Below are 14,454 nucleotides of genomic sequence, written 5' to 3' on the forward strand. Positions count from 1 at the left end.
CGGGGGCGGGGGCGGGGCCCTCGGGCAGGTGCTCGCGCCCCGCCGCCCCTCCCCCGGCCGCGCGGCTCCGCACCAATGGGCGCGCCGCCGGCCTCCCCGCCCGCCAATGGGCGAGCGGGACGGCGGAGAGGGGGCGGGGCCTCGCCGGGGCCACGCCCCGACACCGCCCCCTGCCGGCCGCGGCCCGACCCTGCCACGGCGACATTCATTCATTCATTCATTCATTCGTATTTATGGAGCGCTGACTAGGTGCAGAGCACCGGACTAAGCGCTTGGAAGGAACAAGTCGGCAACAGATAGAGACGGTCCCTGCCGTTTGACGGGCACACGGTCTGATCCGGGGGGAGACGGACAGACAAGAACAACGGCGCAGGAGGAGAAGAAGAGATCCTTTATGGAGGAGGAGGAGGAGGAAGAAGAGACTCTTTATTGAGCGGAAGCCCCCCGGCCCCCACCCCCCGCCGGGCGGCAGGAGCTCGGGGTGCAGGGGGCGAGGAGGGTCCCCCCCCGCCCCCGGGACAGGACGTGCGTGCGATGGGAGACGTCGGGCCGGGGCGGGAGGGCGGTCGTCGCCCCCCGCCGGGGCCTAGCCGCGCTCGCAGATGACCTCGATGACGCTGGGCTCCATGGGCACGGGGTCGGGGCAGCGCAGGGCGGCGGAGGCCACCACCTCGTCCAGCAGCAGGTGCACCAGCTCCTCGTCGGCCACGAAGCGCCACAGGTAGAGCTGCAGGAAGTGGCAGTCCACCTGCACCTGCTGCAGCCCCCACCGCCCGAACGTGCGCAGCCGCACGCACTCCAGCAGCGTCTTCAGGCTGATCTTGATGATGCCCGTCAGCACCGACACCTGCGGCGGGGGGCCGGCGGGGGGGGGGGCCCGGGGGGGCCCGGGGGGACGGTCAGCGGGCGGGGGGGAGGGCCGCGGGAGGCCGGGCCCCCGCCCCCGAGGCCCCCCCCCCCCCCCCCGTCTACCGTCCGGGGCCCACCGGGGAGAGCCGGGGCGGAGGGGAGGGGGCGAGCAGGGAGGGGAGGGGAGGGGGAGACGCCCTTAGAACCCGCCTTTCCCTATCTCCACCTCGGCCTCCGCCTCCACGCGCCTCGAGGGCGGGATCGTGTCGACCTGATCCGGCCTACTACATCCTCCCAAGCGCTTAGTACGGTGCTCCGCACACAGCGCTCACCCTCTCCCCCAGCCCCCAGCCCTCGCATCCACATCTGTAATTTCATTTCTTTCTCTCGTCTCCCCCTCTAGACCCCTAAGCTCCTTGTGGCGTGGGGAACCCGTCTATTATGTCCGACTCTCCCGAGTGCTTAGTACGGTCCTCTGCAAACAGTCAGCGCTCAATAAATACGACCGGCCGACCGACGGCCCTGCACACGGTGAGGGCTCGGTACTATGTATTCACATTAACGGCTCTCACCCCCTCTAGACCGTAAGCTCGTTAGGGGAAGGGAAGGAGGCCGCTAAATCTGTTGTACCGTACTCTCCCAAGCGCTTAGAACAGTGCTCTGCACGTGGTGGGCAGTAAATAAATACTACTGAATGCTCTGCACATGGTAAGCGCTCAATAAATACCCGTGATCACGATGATCGATAATGCTACTGATGGACAAAGTGTAAGAGGAAGCAGGGGCTGGAAGGCGGTGGAGGGATAAGAGCGGCGGATTCGGCCCCGGGGTCGCCATCTCCCGATGGACCCGAGGACGTGTTGGAGGGAGGCGGTGCCGGACGGGCAGGGCCGGGGTAGAGGAGTGAGAGAAACGGGAGGCGGTGGGGGGGGGGGGGCGCCCCCCGCCCCCGCCCCCCGCCCCCCCGGCCCCCCGGCCCCCCGGCCCTGACCTTGTTGAACTCCACGGGGCTGAAGACGTCGATGCGCTCGGAGAAAAGCTTCTGGATGTTGCTCAGGAGGTTGGTGTCCATTGGGGCGCTGGGGGATCAATCAACGGTATCTACTGAGCGCTCACCGTGTGGCCGGCAGCGTGGTAAGCGCTTGGGGGGAGTAGGACGGAACAGAGTCGGCGGAGGGGTTCCCCGCCCGCGGCGAGCCCGAGGGTCAAGGGGAGCGGGGGGTGGAGTGTGGCCCGGCCCCCCCGCCGCCTCCCCTTCTCCGCTCGGGAGGGAGCCCCGGCCACCGCCTCCCCCCCCGAGCCCGGGCTCCCCCGCCGCCCCCACCTGGGGGTGTAGCTGGGGGCGTAGCGGCCCTGCTGCCGGGAGCTGCTGTAGACGGAGAAGGTCCTCTTGCTCGAGTCGCTGCTCTGGGCCTTGCGCACGCCCTCCTCATACAGGAGACCCACCTGGGGCGGGGGGGGGGGGGGGGGGGGAGGGGAGAAGACCGGCTCAGCGGGGGACGGGCGAGGTCGGGGGGCGGCGGGGGGAGGGGAGGCCCGACCGGGTCCCGGACCTGCACGTCGATGGCGGTGGTGTCCTCGACGACGCGCTTCATGACGGCGCGTACGTTGCGGGGCTCGAGCGTGGTGAGCCAGTCCCGCGTCTCCACGCTCTTGCGCAGCATCTGGGAGACGACCAGCCCCTGCACCTTGACGTAGTGGGTCAGCAGCCGCCGCGCCGTCTCCCGCGCCTCCGCGCACAGCGTGCTCACCGGCGTCACCGGACAGTGGTCCTGGGATGGAGGGCCCCGGGGGGGGGGACGGGGACGGTCAGGAGGGGCCCCGCTCGCCCCGGCCTTGCCCCTCCCCGATCCCCAGGTCACCCGGCCCCCCCTCTGCCCGTTTTCTAAAAGCGTCACTCGGCGCGTCTCCCCCCCTTCACCCCAGGCCCCCGCGGTGCCCCGTGCCTCTCAGTGTCCAGCAGAAACTCCCGCCCAGCAACTTTCACGCGCCCTAGCGACTCTCTCCCCGCTCAATAACCACTCTCCTCTCCCACCGCACTCCAGCTCACACTCCTCCTCGTCACAATAACGATGGCATTTGATAAGCGCCTCCTCTGGGCCGAGCGCCGTTCTAAGCGCTGGAGTAGATACGAGGTCATCAGGGCGTCCCACGTAGGGCTCACGGACCTCATCCCCATTTTACGGATGAGGGAGCCGAGGGCCCGAGAAATGAAGTGATGTGCCCAAAGTCACAGAGCTGGCAAGTGGCAGAGGGGGATCGGAACCCACGACCTCTGACTCCCAAGCCCGGGCTCTTCCCACTGAGCCGCGCGGCTTCTCACGCGGCTTCACGCTTCTTGAGCTCACCGGGCCTCCTCCCCGTCTCTCCGCCACCCACCCCTCGCTCACGCCCTTCCTCTTCTCAAACCCATCAGGCCGCAGCTCTCATCTCCGAAGCCTTCTCGAGAGCCCTCCTCCTCCTCCTCCTCCTCCTCCTCCTCCTCCTCCTCCAGGAGGCCTTCCCTGACGAGCTCTCCCGCCTCCTAAGTCATATTCTCCGCTCTTACCCCTCCGCCCTTCGGCACATCGCCAGCATACGCACTCTACTCTCGAACCGCTCATCCTCACCTTCGTCTTTCCCTTCTCTTTTTCCTCCGGCCTGTAGTTCTTTCGGGTCAGTCTCTGCCACTGGCCGGGATCGTTTCTACCCCTCGTGTACCCGCCCCGCCCCAGCCCAAGCGCTCGGTTCGGGGTTCCGCACCCTGCAGACGCCCCATAAGACGCCACCGGTCGACCGAGTGATTGGCTGACTGCCAGGGACCGGTGGCTCGACTGACTAGTTGACAGCGACCGACGGTGACCGACGGCTGGATCCGACCGAGGGGCTAACTGCGACCGACCGACGGTGCCCGGCTGCCGGATCCGGCCGGGCGGCCGACGGGCGGGGCGAGCGGCCGGGGGCCGTGCGGGGGGCCGCTACCTGCCCGAGGAACTGCTCGTCGGTGAGGGTGAGGACGTAGGAGATGGTGGAGGTCTCGTAGTCCAGGCAGAGGCGGGAGAGCAGCAGGAGCAGGGCCGGGGGGGTGGCGGCCCCCTTCTCCCCGGGGCTGTCGCAGAAGGCCCGGGCCGTCTGGCACACGCAGCGGATGAAGCCCACGACGAGGCCCTCGCGCACTCCCTGGCTGCAGAACTCCCCCTGAAACCGCAGCGGGCGGCGGGGGCCGGTGAGCTCCGTGGACGGCAGGGACGGGCCCCGGCGCCCCCGCCTCCCGGGCCCGCCCCGGGGCCGCCCCCGGGCCCGCCCGGTCCCGCCGCCGCCGTCCCCCTCACCCGGAAGTAGGCCTGGTTGGAGAAGGACACCTCCTTGGCGGTGAAGAGGTGGACGGCGGCCAGCGCCGCCTTGACGTGGGCCAGCAGGGCCCCGGCCACGGAGGCCAGCAGCTCGCCCAGGCCGGGCCCCTCCTTGCCCCCGAGGCGCGGGGCCGCCAGCGTCTGGCGCACGTCGGTCAGGCAGCCCAGGAAGGCGGCGCGCAGGCCCTGCAGGTGGAGGGCCAGCCGGGCGCGGGCGGCCCGCACCACGATGTCGGCGGCCCCCTGGGCCAGGCCGGCGGCGGGCAGGGCGGCGGCCGGGGCCCGCAGGCGGCGGTGGAAGCGGTCCAGCGCCCGCACCAGCAGCGAGTCGTCCCCCGCCCCGCCGCCGCCCTGCTCCCGGCCCAGCCGCCGCTCCACCAGCTCCAGGTAGCGGCCGCCCAGCTCCCGGGCGAAGGCCACCAGCTTCTCGTCGCCCGCCGGCCCCTGGGCGCCGAACAGGGCCCGGTAGGAGGCCAGCACCTGGCAGAGGCCGCCCACGAAGCCGCCGCCGCCCCGGTCGGTGAACTCCAGCACGTCGGGGGCCGGCGGGGAGGGGCCCAGCTGGGCCTCCAGGCCGCCGAGCTCGGCCTCCAGGCGGCCGCGGGCGTGGGCCAGGAACTCGTCGCACAGCTCCCCGGCCGGCTCGCCCAGGGCCAGCAGCAGCTCCACGCACTCGCCCAGCTCGGGGGCCCCGGCCTCGCCGTCCCTGCGAGGGACAGGGACGGCTCGAGGCGAGGGCTGAGGGCGACGGGGCCTCGGAAGAAAGACGCGACAAGGTGGGGCGGCCCGGCGGGGGGCCGGCGGGGGGCCGGCGGGGGTCCTCCGGGCGCGCTCCGGCCCGAGCCAGAGGAGACGGGCCCAGTTTGCGGCCGGACGGCCCGGGGCCGGGCCGGTGGCCGCTGGGAGAAGCAGCGTGGCCGAGGGGTTAGATAGAGCCCGGGCCTGGGCGTCCCGAGGATCGGGGACTTTGCCGCCCGTCCGCCCTGTACCTGGACGAGTCATTTCACTTCCCTCGTCTGCCCAACGGGGGTTAAGACCGGAAGCCCCAACCCGATACACACAGGCCTAGTAGAGAAGTGGCCCAGCGGCCAGAGCCCGGGCCCGGGAGCCAGAAGGTCATGGGTGCTAATCCCGGCTCCGCCACCCGTCTGCCGTGTGACCTCAGGCGGGTCACTTCGCTTCTCCGGGCCTCCGTTTCCCCATCTGGAAAACGGGGATCGAGACTGGGAGCCCCAAGCGGGACGGGGACGGCGTCCAGCCCTGTCACCTGGTATCTACCTCAGCGCTTAAAACAGTTCCCGGCATCTCCTAAGTGCTCGAGAAACACCAGAGCTGTTACTATTATTTCCCCCCAGCGCTTAGTACGGTGCCTGAAGCATAAAAAGCGCTTGACAGATACCGCAGAAAATGAAAATAGGAAGAACCTCCTGCCCGTCCTGAGGGGAGTGGACTCCGGACCCCCCAGCTCTCTGAAAATCTAATAATAATAATAATAATAATACTAACGGTGATGGTGTTGGTTAAGCGCTTACTCCGTGCCGAGCACCGTTTTAAGCGCTGCGGTAGATTCAGGGCTTGTATCACCCTGTATCCTCCACAGCGCTTAGAACGGTGCTTTGCACATAGTAAGCAAGCGCTTAACAGATGCCATCGTTATCATCATACAGGGTAAGCCGGTGGGGGGGGGGGGGGTGGTGTCCCCTGTGGGGCTCTCAGCCTTCATCCCCGTTTTCCAGATGAGGTCACTGAGGCCCAGAGAAGCCAAGTGACTTGCGGAGCCGGGATGAGAACCCACGACCTGCGACTCCCAAGCCCGGGGCTCTCTCCACGACGCGACGCTGCTCCTCCAGGCCTCGGGCGGCAGGACCGGAGAGGCGAACCGGGTGGGACGGGGGGCGGCGCGAGGGGCCGGAGGAGGTGGAGGGGCCGGGGGGCCGGGTACCTGAACTTGCGCCTCAGCTGTTCGGCCAGGCGGGCGGTGATGAGCTGGCAGTCGTCCTGGATGGCGCGCAGGGAGGGCAGATGGCGGTACTGCTGCAGCACGGCCCGCGTCCGCGCCTGGTAGCGCACCGCCTGCCCGTAGGCGCCCAGCTCCACGCACTTGGTCAGGCGCGACGGCAGGTCGAAGAGGAACTGCAGCTTCCGCAGCAGGGCGTGGACCTCTGGGACGGGAGGGGCGGGGGGCGGGGGGGCGGCGGTCAGGGTCGGGCCCGCTCCCCCGCCCGCCCCACCGCCCCCCGGCACGCCCCCGGGGGGCCGCCACCTGCCAGCTTGGTGACGCGCCGGTGCCGGTCCCGCAGGGTGCCGCCGATGCGGGCGCTGAAGTCGGTGATGACCGCCATGTTGGCCGCCAGCCGGTCCATCTCGTCCTCCATCTTCCGGAAGTCGTTCTTCATTTTACGGATGGTGTCTGCGGGGAGGGGGCGGGCGGCGAGGGTGAGGGAGCCCCCTCCCCCTCCCCCCACCTCAGGCAACTGCTCCGCCCCCCGCCCGCCGGGGTGCCGGGCCGGGCGCCTCGCCGTCCCCCGGCTTGGACGCCGCAGCGGGGTTCCCGGCCTTCTGGGAGGAGGACGCCACGGCCCGGGGCGACGGAGCGGGTGGGGGAACGCTGGGGAGACGCGCTCTGGAGAGAGGACGGGGAGCGTAAGCTCGCTGCGGGCAGGGACCCTCTCCATCGGCGCGCCGTACTCTCCCGAGCGCTCGGGACAGCGCTCTGCACGCGGTAAACGCTCACTACGACCGAACCGACGGAGGCGGTGGGAGGACGCAGAGTCCGCCCGACCCGAGACGCCCCCTCCCCCGAGCTGGGCCCGCCCGGGGCTGGGGGGCCTCTAGACCGTAAGCTCGTTGGGTCTGTTCCAGCGGACTCTCCCCAGCGCTCGGTACGGGGCTCTACACCCAGTAAGAGCTCCAGAAATCCGACCGACCGAGTTGGGGCCCCGGGGCCGCCCGGGAGGGTGAGAGAGGGTCCGCGGCGGGGCTCCCGCTCGCCTCCGCCCCGCCGCACCTGTGGCCGAGATGAACTTGTTGTAGTTCTCGTAGACCAGGGTCTGCATGTCGCTGTCCAGCGCCCGGATCTGCCGCACCATGTCGGTCTCGGTGTCCATGAGCTGGGCCAGGGGGCACTCCTTCCGCAGCTGTCGGCACAGCCCGGGCCCGTCAGGCTCCCCGGGGCCTCCCGCCCCACCGCGAGGGCGGCCCGGGCCCCTCGCTCTACACGGAGAAGGGCGGCGGCGCGTCGAGGGCGCTGACGGGCCCCCCCGGGGGTGGGTGGGCGGGGGGGGGGGGTCCGGGTCGAGCCCGGGCCCGGGAGGCAGAAGGTCACGGGTTCTCCTCCCGACTCCGCCACTTGTCTGCTGTGTCACCCCGGGCAAGTCACTTCACTTCTCTGGGCCTCAGTGACCTCATCTGGAAAGGGGGGATGGAGACTGGGAGCCCCAAGCGGGACAGGGACTGGGTCTAACCCGATTTGCTTGGATCCGGCGTTTAGCACAGCGCCTGGCACACAGTGAGCACTTAACAAACACCATCATCATTATTATTACTTGGGGGGGGGGGGGGGTCAGGCCCACTCCAGTCCATTCGCTCTGCTGCCCGGATCACCTTTTTACAGAAATGTTGAGGACTCGTCACCTCCCGCTCCTCAAGAATCATCTGCCGTGGTTGCCCACCCACTTCCCTATCAGACAAAACCTCCTCACTCTCGGCTTGGAAGCCCCCCGGCCCCCGGCCCCCTGCTACCTCCCCTCCCTTCTCTCCTTCTCCATCGCAGCCCGCACGCTCCGCTCCCCTCCCGCCGCCGCTCACCTCCTCACCGGACCTCCTTCTCGCCCGGCCCGCCGTCGACCCCCGGCCCGCGTCCTAACTCCGACCTGAAACGCCCTCCCTCCTCACAGCCGACAGTGACTCTCCCTGACCGCAAATCCTCATCGAAGGCCCGTCTCCTCCAAGGAGGCTTCCCTGACTACGCCCCGCTTTCCTCTTCTCCCACTCCCTTCTGCGTCGCCCTGACTCGCTCCCTTTGCTCTTCCCCTATATACCTTATGTACCTATACCACTTATATACCTATCTGTCATTTTCTTTCTGTCTTCCCCATTTAGACTGTGAGCCCGTCATTGGGCAGAGATTGTCTCTATCTGTTGCCCAACGGTAACAGATACCAGGCGCCTAGTACGGTGCTCTGCACAGAGTAAGCGCTCAATAAATACGACGGAATGAATACCGATGTCTGTTTATTTGTACTGATGTCTGTCCCTGCCCCCCCTGCCAGACTGTGAGCCCGTGTGGGCAGGGACTGCCGCTCTTTATTCATCCAATCGTACTGATTGAGCGCTTACTCTGTGCGAAGCACTCGGAAAGTCCAATTCAGCAACAGGGGGGCCGTCCTGGCCCCCGACGGGCTTCTTCGAGCACTTTCTCTGCGCAATTAGAGAAGCAGCATAGCCTGATGTAAAGATCCCAGGCCTGGGAGTCTGAGGACCTGGGTTCATTCCTTCGAGCGTATTGACTGAGCGCTTACGGGGTGCAGAGCACTGGACTAAGCGCTTGGAAAGCACAAGTGCGCAACAGAGAGAGCCCATCCCTGCCCAACAACGGGCTCGGGGTCTAAATGGGGGAGACGGACCGCAAAACAAAAGAAGTAGACAGGCATCCCCAGCATCGATCCACTTGTCCGCTACGTGATCCTGGGCAAGTGGCTTAACTTCTTGGTGACTGAGTTACGTCAACGGTAAAATGGGGATTGTGGTATTGGACTTTCCCCAGCGCTTAGTCCAATGCTCCGCACACAATAGGGGCTCAAGGAATACGAATGAACGAATGTCCGGATGAGGACCTGTGGGGTTGGGAGAGAGTGCGGCGTCCCACCCGGTGATGATGGTGCTTGTTAAGTGCTTCCTACGTGCCGGGCACTGTACTAAGCACTGCGGTGCACAGAGAAGCGGCGGGGCTCGGTGGCAGGAGCCCGGGCTTGGGAGTCGGAGGTCGTGGGTTCGAATCCCGGCCCCGCCCCTCGTCAGCTGGGGGACTTTGGCCCGGTCGCTTCACTTCTCTGGGCCTCGGTGACCTCGTCTGGAAAATGGGGCTGAAGACTGTCGGCCTCGCGTGGGACCACCTGACTACCTTGCGTCCGCTCCGGCGCTTAGCACAGTGCTTGGCCCACAGCAAGCGCTTAAGAACTGCCATCGGTATTACCCAGCAGACGAGGGGGCCGGGCGGGATTAGAACCCATGACCACATCGGGGGGTGTGTGGGTGTGTGTGTGCGCACAGATAGACCCCTCCCCTCCCTCCCCCTCCCCCCCCTCCCCCCACCTTGTCCAGAAAGGCTTCCGGGTCGAAGTGCGCCCCGTCCAGGTCGGTGGGGTCCAGCGGGTCGGAGGGCGCGGCCCGGCCGGGGGCCTCGGCTTCGGCCAGCCCGTAGTACAGCTTCAGCATCCCGTGGGGCCTCCGCCGCCGCTCCGACCCCGAACCCTCCGCCTCCGCCTCCGCCTCCTCCGGGGGCTCCCCGGCCCCGGGCCCCGGACCCTCGGCCGCCATGGCCCCAGCGCCGCTCCACGGACGGAGCCACGGGCCCACGGACCGAGGGGGCACTTCCGGGAACAATAAAGTTGTTGTGGAAGAGCGGCGGGGGCGGGAGGAGGGCGGAGGGGGCACTTCCGGGGGACGATAAAGTTGCTGTTGAAGAGTGGCGGGCGGGGATGCGGCACTTCCGGGGACAATAAAGGTATTGTTGAAGAGTGGCGGGCGGGGATGAGACACTTCCGGGGACAATAAAGGTATTGTTGAAGAGTGGCGGGCGGGGATGAGACACTTCCGGGGACAATAAAGGTATTGTTGAAGAGTGGCGGGCGGGGATGAGACACTTCCGGGGACAATAAAGTTGTTGTTGAAGAGTGGCGGGCAGAGGTGGGCACTTCGGGGGGGGACAATAAAGTTGTTGTTGAAGAGTGGCGGGCGGGGATGCGACACTTCCGGGGACAATAAAGTTGTTGCCGAAGAGCGGCGGACGAAGGGGTCCTTTCCGCAACCCCCCCTTCCCCCCCCCCGCCGGAGGGGGCAGAGGGCAAAGGTCAAGGGGCCGACGGCTGACCCCTCCACCCCGTGGGGCCCCGGGGCAGGTGCGGCCGCCGGAAGCCTCCCGTGGCTTTGCTTGTGCGTCTGCTCCCCCTTGGAGGCCGGGAGGGTCTCTCCCTTTCGCCCCATTGGACTGGCCCAACGCTCAGCCCAGGGCTCTGCACACAGGAGGCGCTCCATGAACACCGTTCAGTCAATGAACTCTAGTTCTATTTATTTACACTGATGCTGCGGACGCCTCTTTACTGCTTTTGCTGTCCGTCTCCCCCCTTCTAGACCGGGAGCCCGGTGTGGGCAGGGATGGTCTCTCTTGCCGAATTGGACTTTCCGAGCGCTTAGCCCAGTGCCCCGCACACGGGACGCGCTCAATAAAGACGTACTGAGGCCTGTTTACTTGTTTCGTTGCCCATCTCCCCTTTCTAGACCGCGACCCTGTTGTTGGGCCGCGATCGTCTCTGTGGCCCGACTGTACTTTCCAAGCGCTTCGGACAGTGTTCTGCACACAGTGAGCGCTCAATAAATACCACTGAATGAAAGGGGGGAAACCCATCAATCGGTGGTGGTGGTTATGCACTTGCTGTGTGCGAAGCAAGGGATGCATCTGTTCTGTTGTCCTCTCCTGAGCGCTCGGTACAGTGCATCGTACGCACTAAGCGCTCAATATGAACGGAAGAGTCCGATGCAGCGGGTAGATATAGAGAAGCGGCGTGGCTCAGTGGAAAGAGGCCGGGCTGGGGAGTCACAGGTCAGGGGTTCGAATCCCGGCTCTGCCACTTGTCAGCCGGGTGACTGTGGTCGAGTCACTTCACTTCTCTGGGCCTCAGTGACCTCATCTGTAAAATGGGGATGAAGACTGGGAGCCCCACGTGGGACGACCTGATTCCCTTGTGTCTACCCCAGCGCTTAGAACAGTGCTCTGCACATAGTAAGCGCTTGACGAATACTAACGTTATTATTATTATTATGATCCCCACCCCCATCGAGGAGTGATAATCAAGCGGGGCTGAGTTAGTCCTATCTGCACAGATTTCCACGTGTGTGTGTGTGTGTGTGTGTGTGGTATTTTGTGGTATTTGTTAGGCACCCACTTTACGCCCAGCACCGTTCTAAGGCCTGGGGTAGATACACGTTAATCGGGCCAGATCCAGTCCCCGTCGCACACGGGGCTCCCAGGCTGTGGTCAAAGGAGTCCAGGTAGCGAATCCCCGTTTCGCCGTTGAGGAAACGGAGGTACGGAGAAGCGAAATGACTTTCCCAAGGTCCCAGAGCAGGCAAGTGACGGGGCTGGGATCAGAACCCGGGTCCTCCGGCTCCCCGGCTCGGGCTTTAGCCACTAAGGCCTCGCTGCTTCCCGTTTTAACAGTACCTATTGAGCGCTTACGGGGTTCAGAGCCCTGCACTAAGCACCGGGAAGGGCTAAACGGTTGAGAAGCGGATCCAGTTCCTGTCCCTCACGGCCTAAAAGTTGTGGGCGGGGGACGTGCCTACCCACTCCGTTATGCTGTATTCTCCCCAGTGCTTAGTAGCCTGTTCTGCACACAATAAGCGCTCAATAAATACAGTTGGGCATTTACTGTGGGCACAGAACTGTACTCATCACTTGAGAATGATATTGATAATTATGGGATCTGTTAAGCACCTCCTAAGGGAGACCACTGTAATAATAATAATAATAATGTTGGTATTTGTTAAGCGCTTACTATGTGCAGAGCACTGTTCTAAGCGCTGGGGTAGACACAGGGGAATCGGGTTGTCCCACGTGGGGCTCACAGTCTTCGTCCCCATTTTACAGATGAGGGAACTGAGGCCCAGCCCACAGTCCCACAGCTGACAAGTGGCAGAGCTGGGATTTGAACTCATGACCTCTGACTCCAAAGCCCAGGCTCTTTCCACTGAGCCACGCTGCTTCTCTACGTGTTGGGGTAGGTACCAGATAATCAGGTCCCACACGGGGCTCACGGCCTAAGGTAGGAGGGAGAATAGGTATTAAATCCCCATTTTGCACCTAAGTAAACAGGCACAGAGAAGTTAAGTGACTTGCCCAAGGTCACCCAGTAGGCACGTGGTGAAGCGGGGATTAGAACCCAGGAAGAGTGCGATACGACAGAGTTGGTAGACACATTCCCTTACCACAAAAGGGTCTACGGTCTAGAGGACCAAAACACACGTTGAACTACTTAATACAAGCGGTAAGTACAGTGTTCTGTCTACAGTGAGCGCTCATTCATTCCTTCAATCGTATTTATTGAGCGCTTACTATGTGCAGAGGACTGTCCTAAGTCATCTTCCCTCCCAAACCCGGTCCTCTCCCAGACTTCTCTATTACCGTCGATGGCACGACCGTCCTTCCCGTCTCTCGGGCCCGCGATCTCGGTGTCGTCCTCGACTCGTCTCTCTCGTTCGCCCCGCGCGTCCTCTCCGTTACCGAGACCCGCCGGTCTCGCCTCGACGATATCGCCGAGATCCGCCCTCTCCTCTCCACCCGGACGGCTACCTTACCGCTACGGGCTCTCGTTATATCCCGGCTAGATTACTGCGTCTGCCTTCTCTCCGATCTCCCTTCCTCCTCTCTCGCCCCGCTCCGGTCTATTCTTCGCTCCGCCGCCCGGCTCATCTTCCCGCAGAGACGCTCTGGGCCCGTCACTCCCCTTCTCAAACACCTCCGGCGGCGGCCTATCGACCTCCGCTCCAAACAAAAACTCCTCACTCTAGGCTTCGAGGCTCTCCGTCACCTTGCCCCTTCCTCCCTCTCCTCCCTTCTCTCTTTCCACCGCCCACCCCGCACGCTCCGCTCCTCCGCCGCCCGCCTCCTCGCCGTCCCTCGGTCTCGCCCGTCCCGCCGTCGACCCCCGGGTCGCGTCCTCCCGCGGTCCCGGGACGCCCTCCCTCCTCACCTCCGCCAAACCGATTCTCTTTCCCTCTTCGAAACCCTACTTAAAACTCACCTCCTCCGAGAGGCCTTCCCAGACCGAGCTCCTCTTCTCCCTCTACTCCCTCTGCCACCCCCCCTTTACCTCTCTGCAGCTTAACCCTCTTTTTCCCCTTTTCCCTCTGCTCCTCCACCTCTCCCTTCCCATCCCCACGGCACCGTACTCGTCCGCTCGACTGTATATATTTTTCGTTACCCTATTTATTTTGTTAATGAATCGTACATCGCCTCGATTCTATTTAGTCGCCATCGGTTTTTACGAGATGTTCTTCCCCTCGGCTCTATTCATCGCCATCGTTCTCGTCCGTCCGTCTCCCCCGATCAGACCGTGAGCCCGTCAAACGGCAGGGACCGTCTCTATCTGTTGCCGACTTGTTCATCCCAAGCGCTCAGTACAGTGCTCTGCACATAGTAAGCGCTCAATAAATACTATTGAATGAATGAATGAAAGCTCTTGGAATGGGCAGTTGGGCAACAGATCGAGACAATCCCTGCCGACGACGGGCTCACGGTCTAAACAATCCCGTTTCCGCCACTCACCAGCTGTGGGACTCTGGGCCGGTCGCTTCACTTCTCTGGGGCTCAGTTCCCTCATCTGGAAAATGGGGATTAAGTCCGTGGACCACCTGATTCCCTGGTATCTTCCCCAGTGCTTAGAATGGTGCTCGGCACATAGTAAGCGCTTGCCAAATACCGTCATGGTCCCTGCTGGCCGGTCCAGGGGCAAAGCCCCCTCAAACCTTCTAAGCAGAGAGGAGCGGCACCTCCGCCCTTCTCCGCGGGCTCCTCTACGGCTAAACCACCTATTTTTCAGACTGTGAGCTCCCCCGCCTAGGGGGGACAGCGACGGGGGCTCCCTGCCCACACCGGACTTTCTGTCTACAGTAGGAGACACACATTTATAGAAATCAGCCTCCTCTCTGATCTCCCTTCCTCCCGTCTCTCCCCGCTCCGGTCTATTCTTCATTCCGCTGCCCGGCTCATCTTCCTACAGAAAGGCTCTGGGCGGCCTGTCACTCCCCTCCTCGGAAACCTCCGGTGGTTGCCTATCGACCTCCGCACGAAACAAAAACTCCTCACTCTTGGCTTCAGAGCTCTCCATCCCCTCGCCCCCTCCTCCCTCTCCTCCCTTCTCTCTTTCCACCGCCCACCCCGCACGCTCCGCTCCCCCGCCGCCCGCCTCCCCGCCGTCCCCCGTTCTCGCCTCTCCCGCCGTCGACCCCCGGCCCACGTCCGCCCGCTGTCCCGGAACGCCCTCCCTCCTCACGG

The 14,454-nt window shown here is 64.7% G+C and overlaps 1 protein-coding gene across 1 annotated transcript; it reads right to left on the bottom strand.

Moving 5' to 3' along the window:
- Positions 1-413: 413 nt before the first annotated feature.
- VPS51 (VPS51 subunit of GARP complex) lies at positions 414-9,798 on the bottom strand. Its single transcript, XM_029060590.2, has 10 exons — positions 9,495-9,798; positions 7,189-7,318; positions 6,445-6,591; positions 6,124-6,343; positions 4,161-4,887; positions 3,811-4,026; positions 2,403-2,621; positions 2,174-2,295; positions 1,841-1,928; positions 414-847 (listed from the first exon to the last, which is right to left on the bottom strand). Exons 1-10 carry the CDS (start codon positions 9,717-9,719, stop codon positions 587-589), a joined length of 2,355 nt encoding a protein of 784 aa, XP_028916423.1. The 5' UTR covers positions 9,720-9,798; the 3' UTR covers positions 414-586.
- Between the last annotated feature and the right edge of the window lie 4,656 nt (positions 9,799-14,454).

This window comes from Ornithorhynchus anatinus, chromosome 3 (genome assembly GCF_004115215.2).
Source record: "Ornithorhynchus anatinus isolate Pmale09 chromosome 3, mOrnAna1.pri.v4, whole genome shotgun sequence".
NCBI classification, from domain to species: Eukaryota; Metazoa; Chordata; class Mammalia; order Monotremata; family Ornithorhynchidae; genus Ornithorhynchus; species Ornithorhynchus anatinus.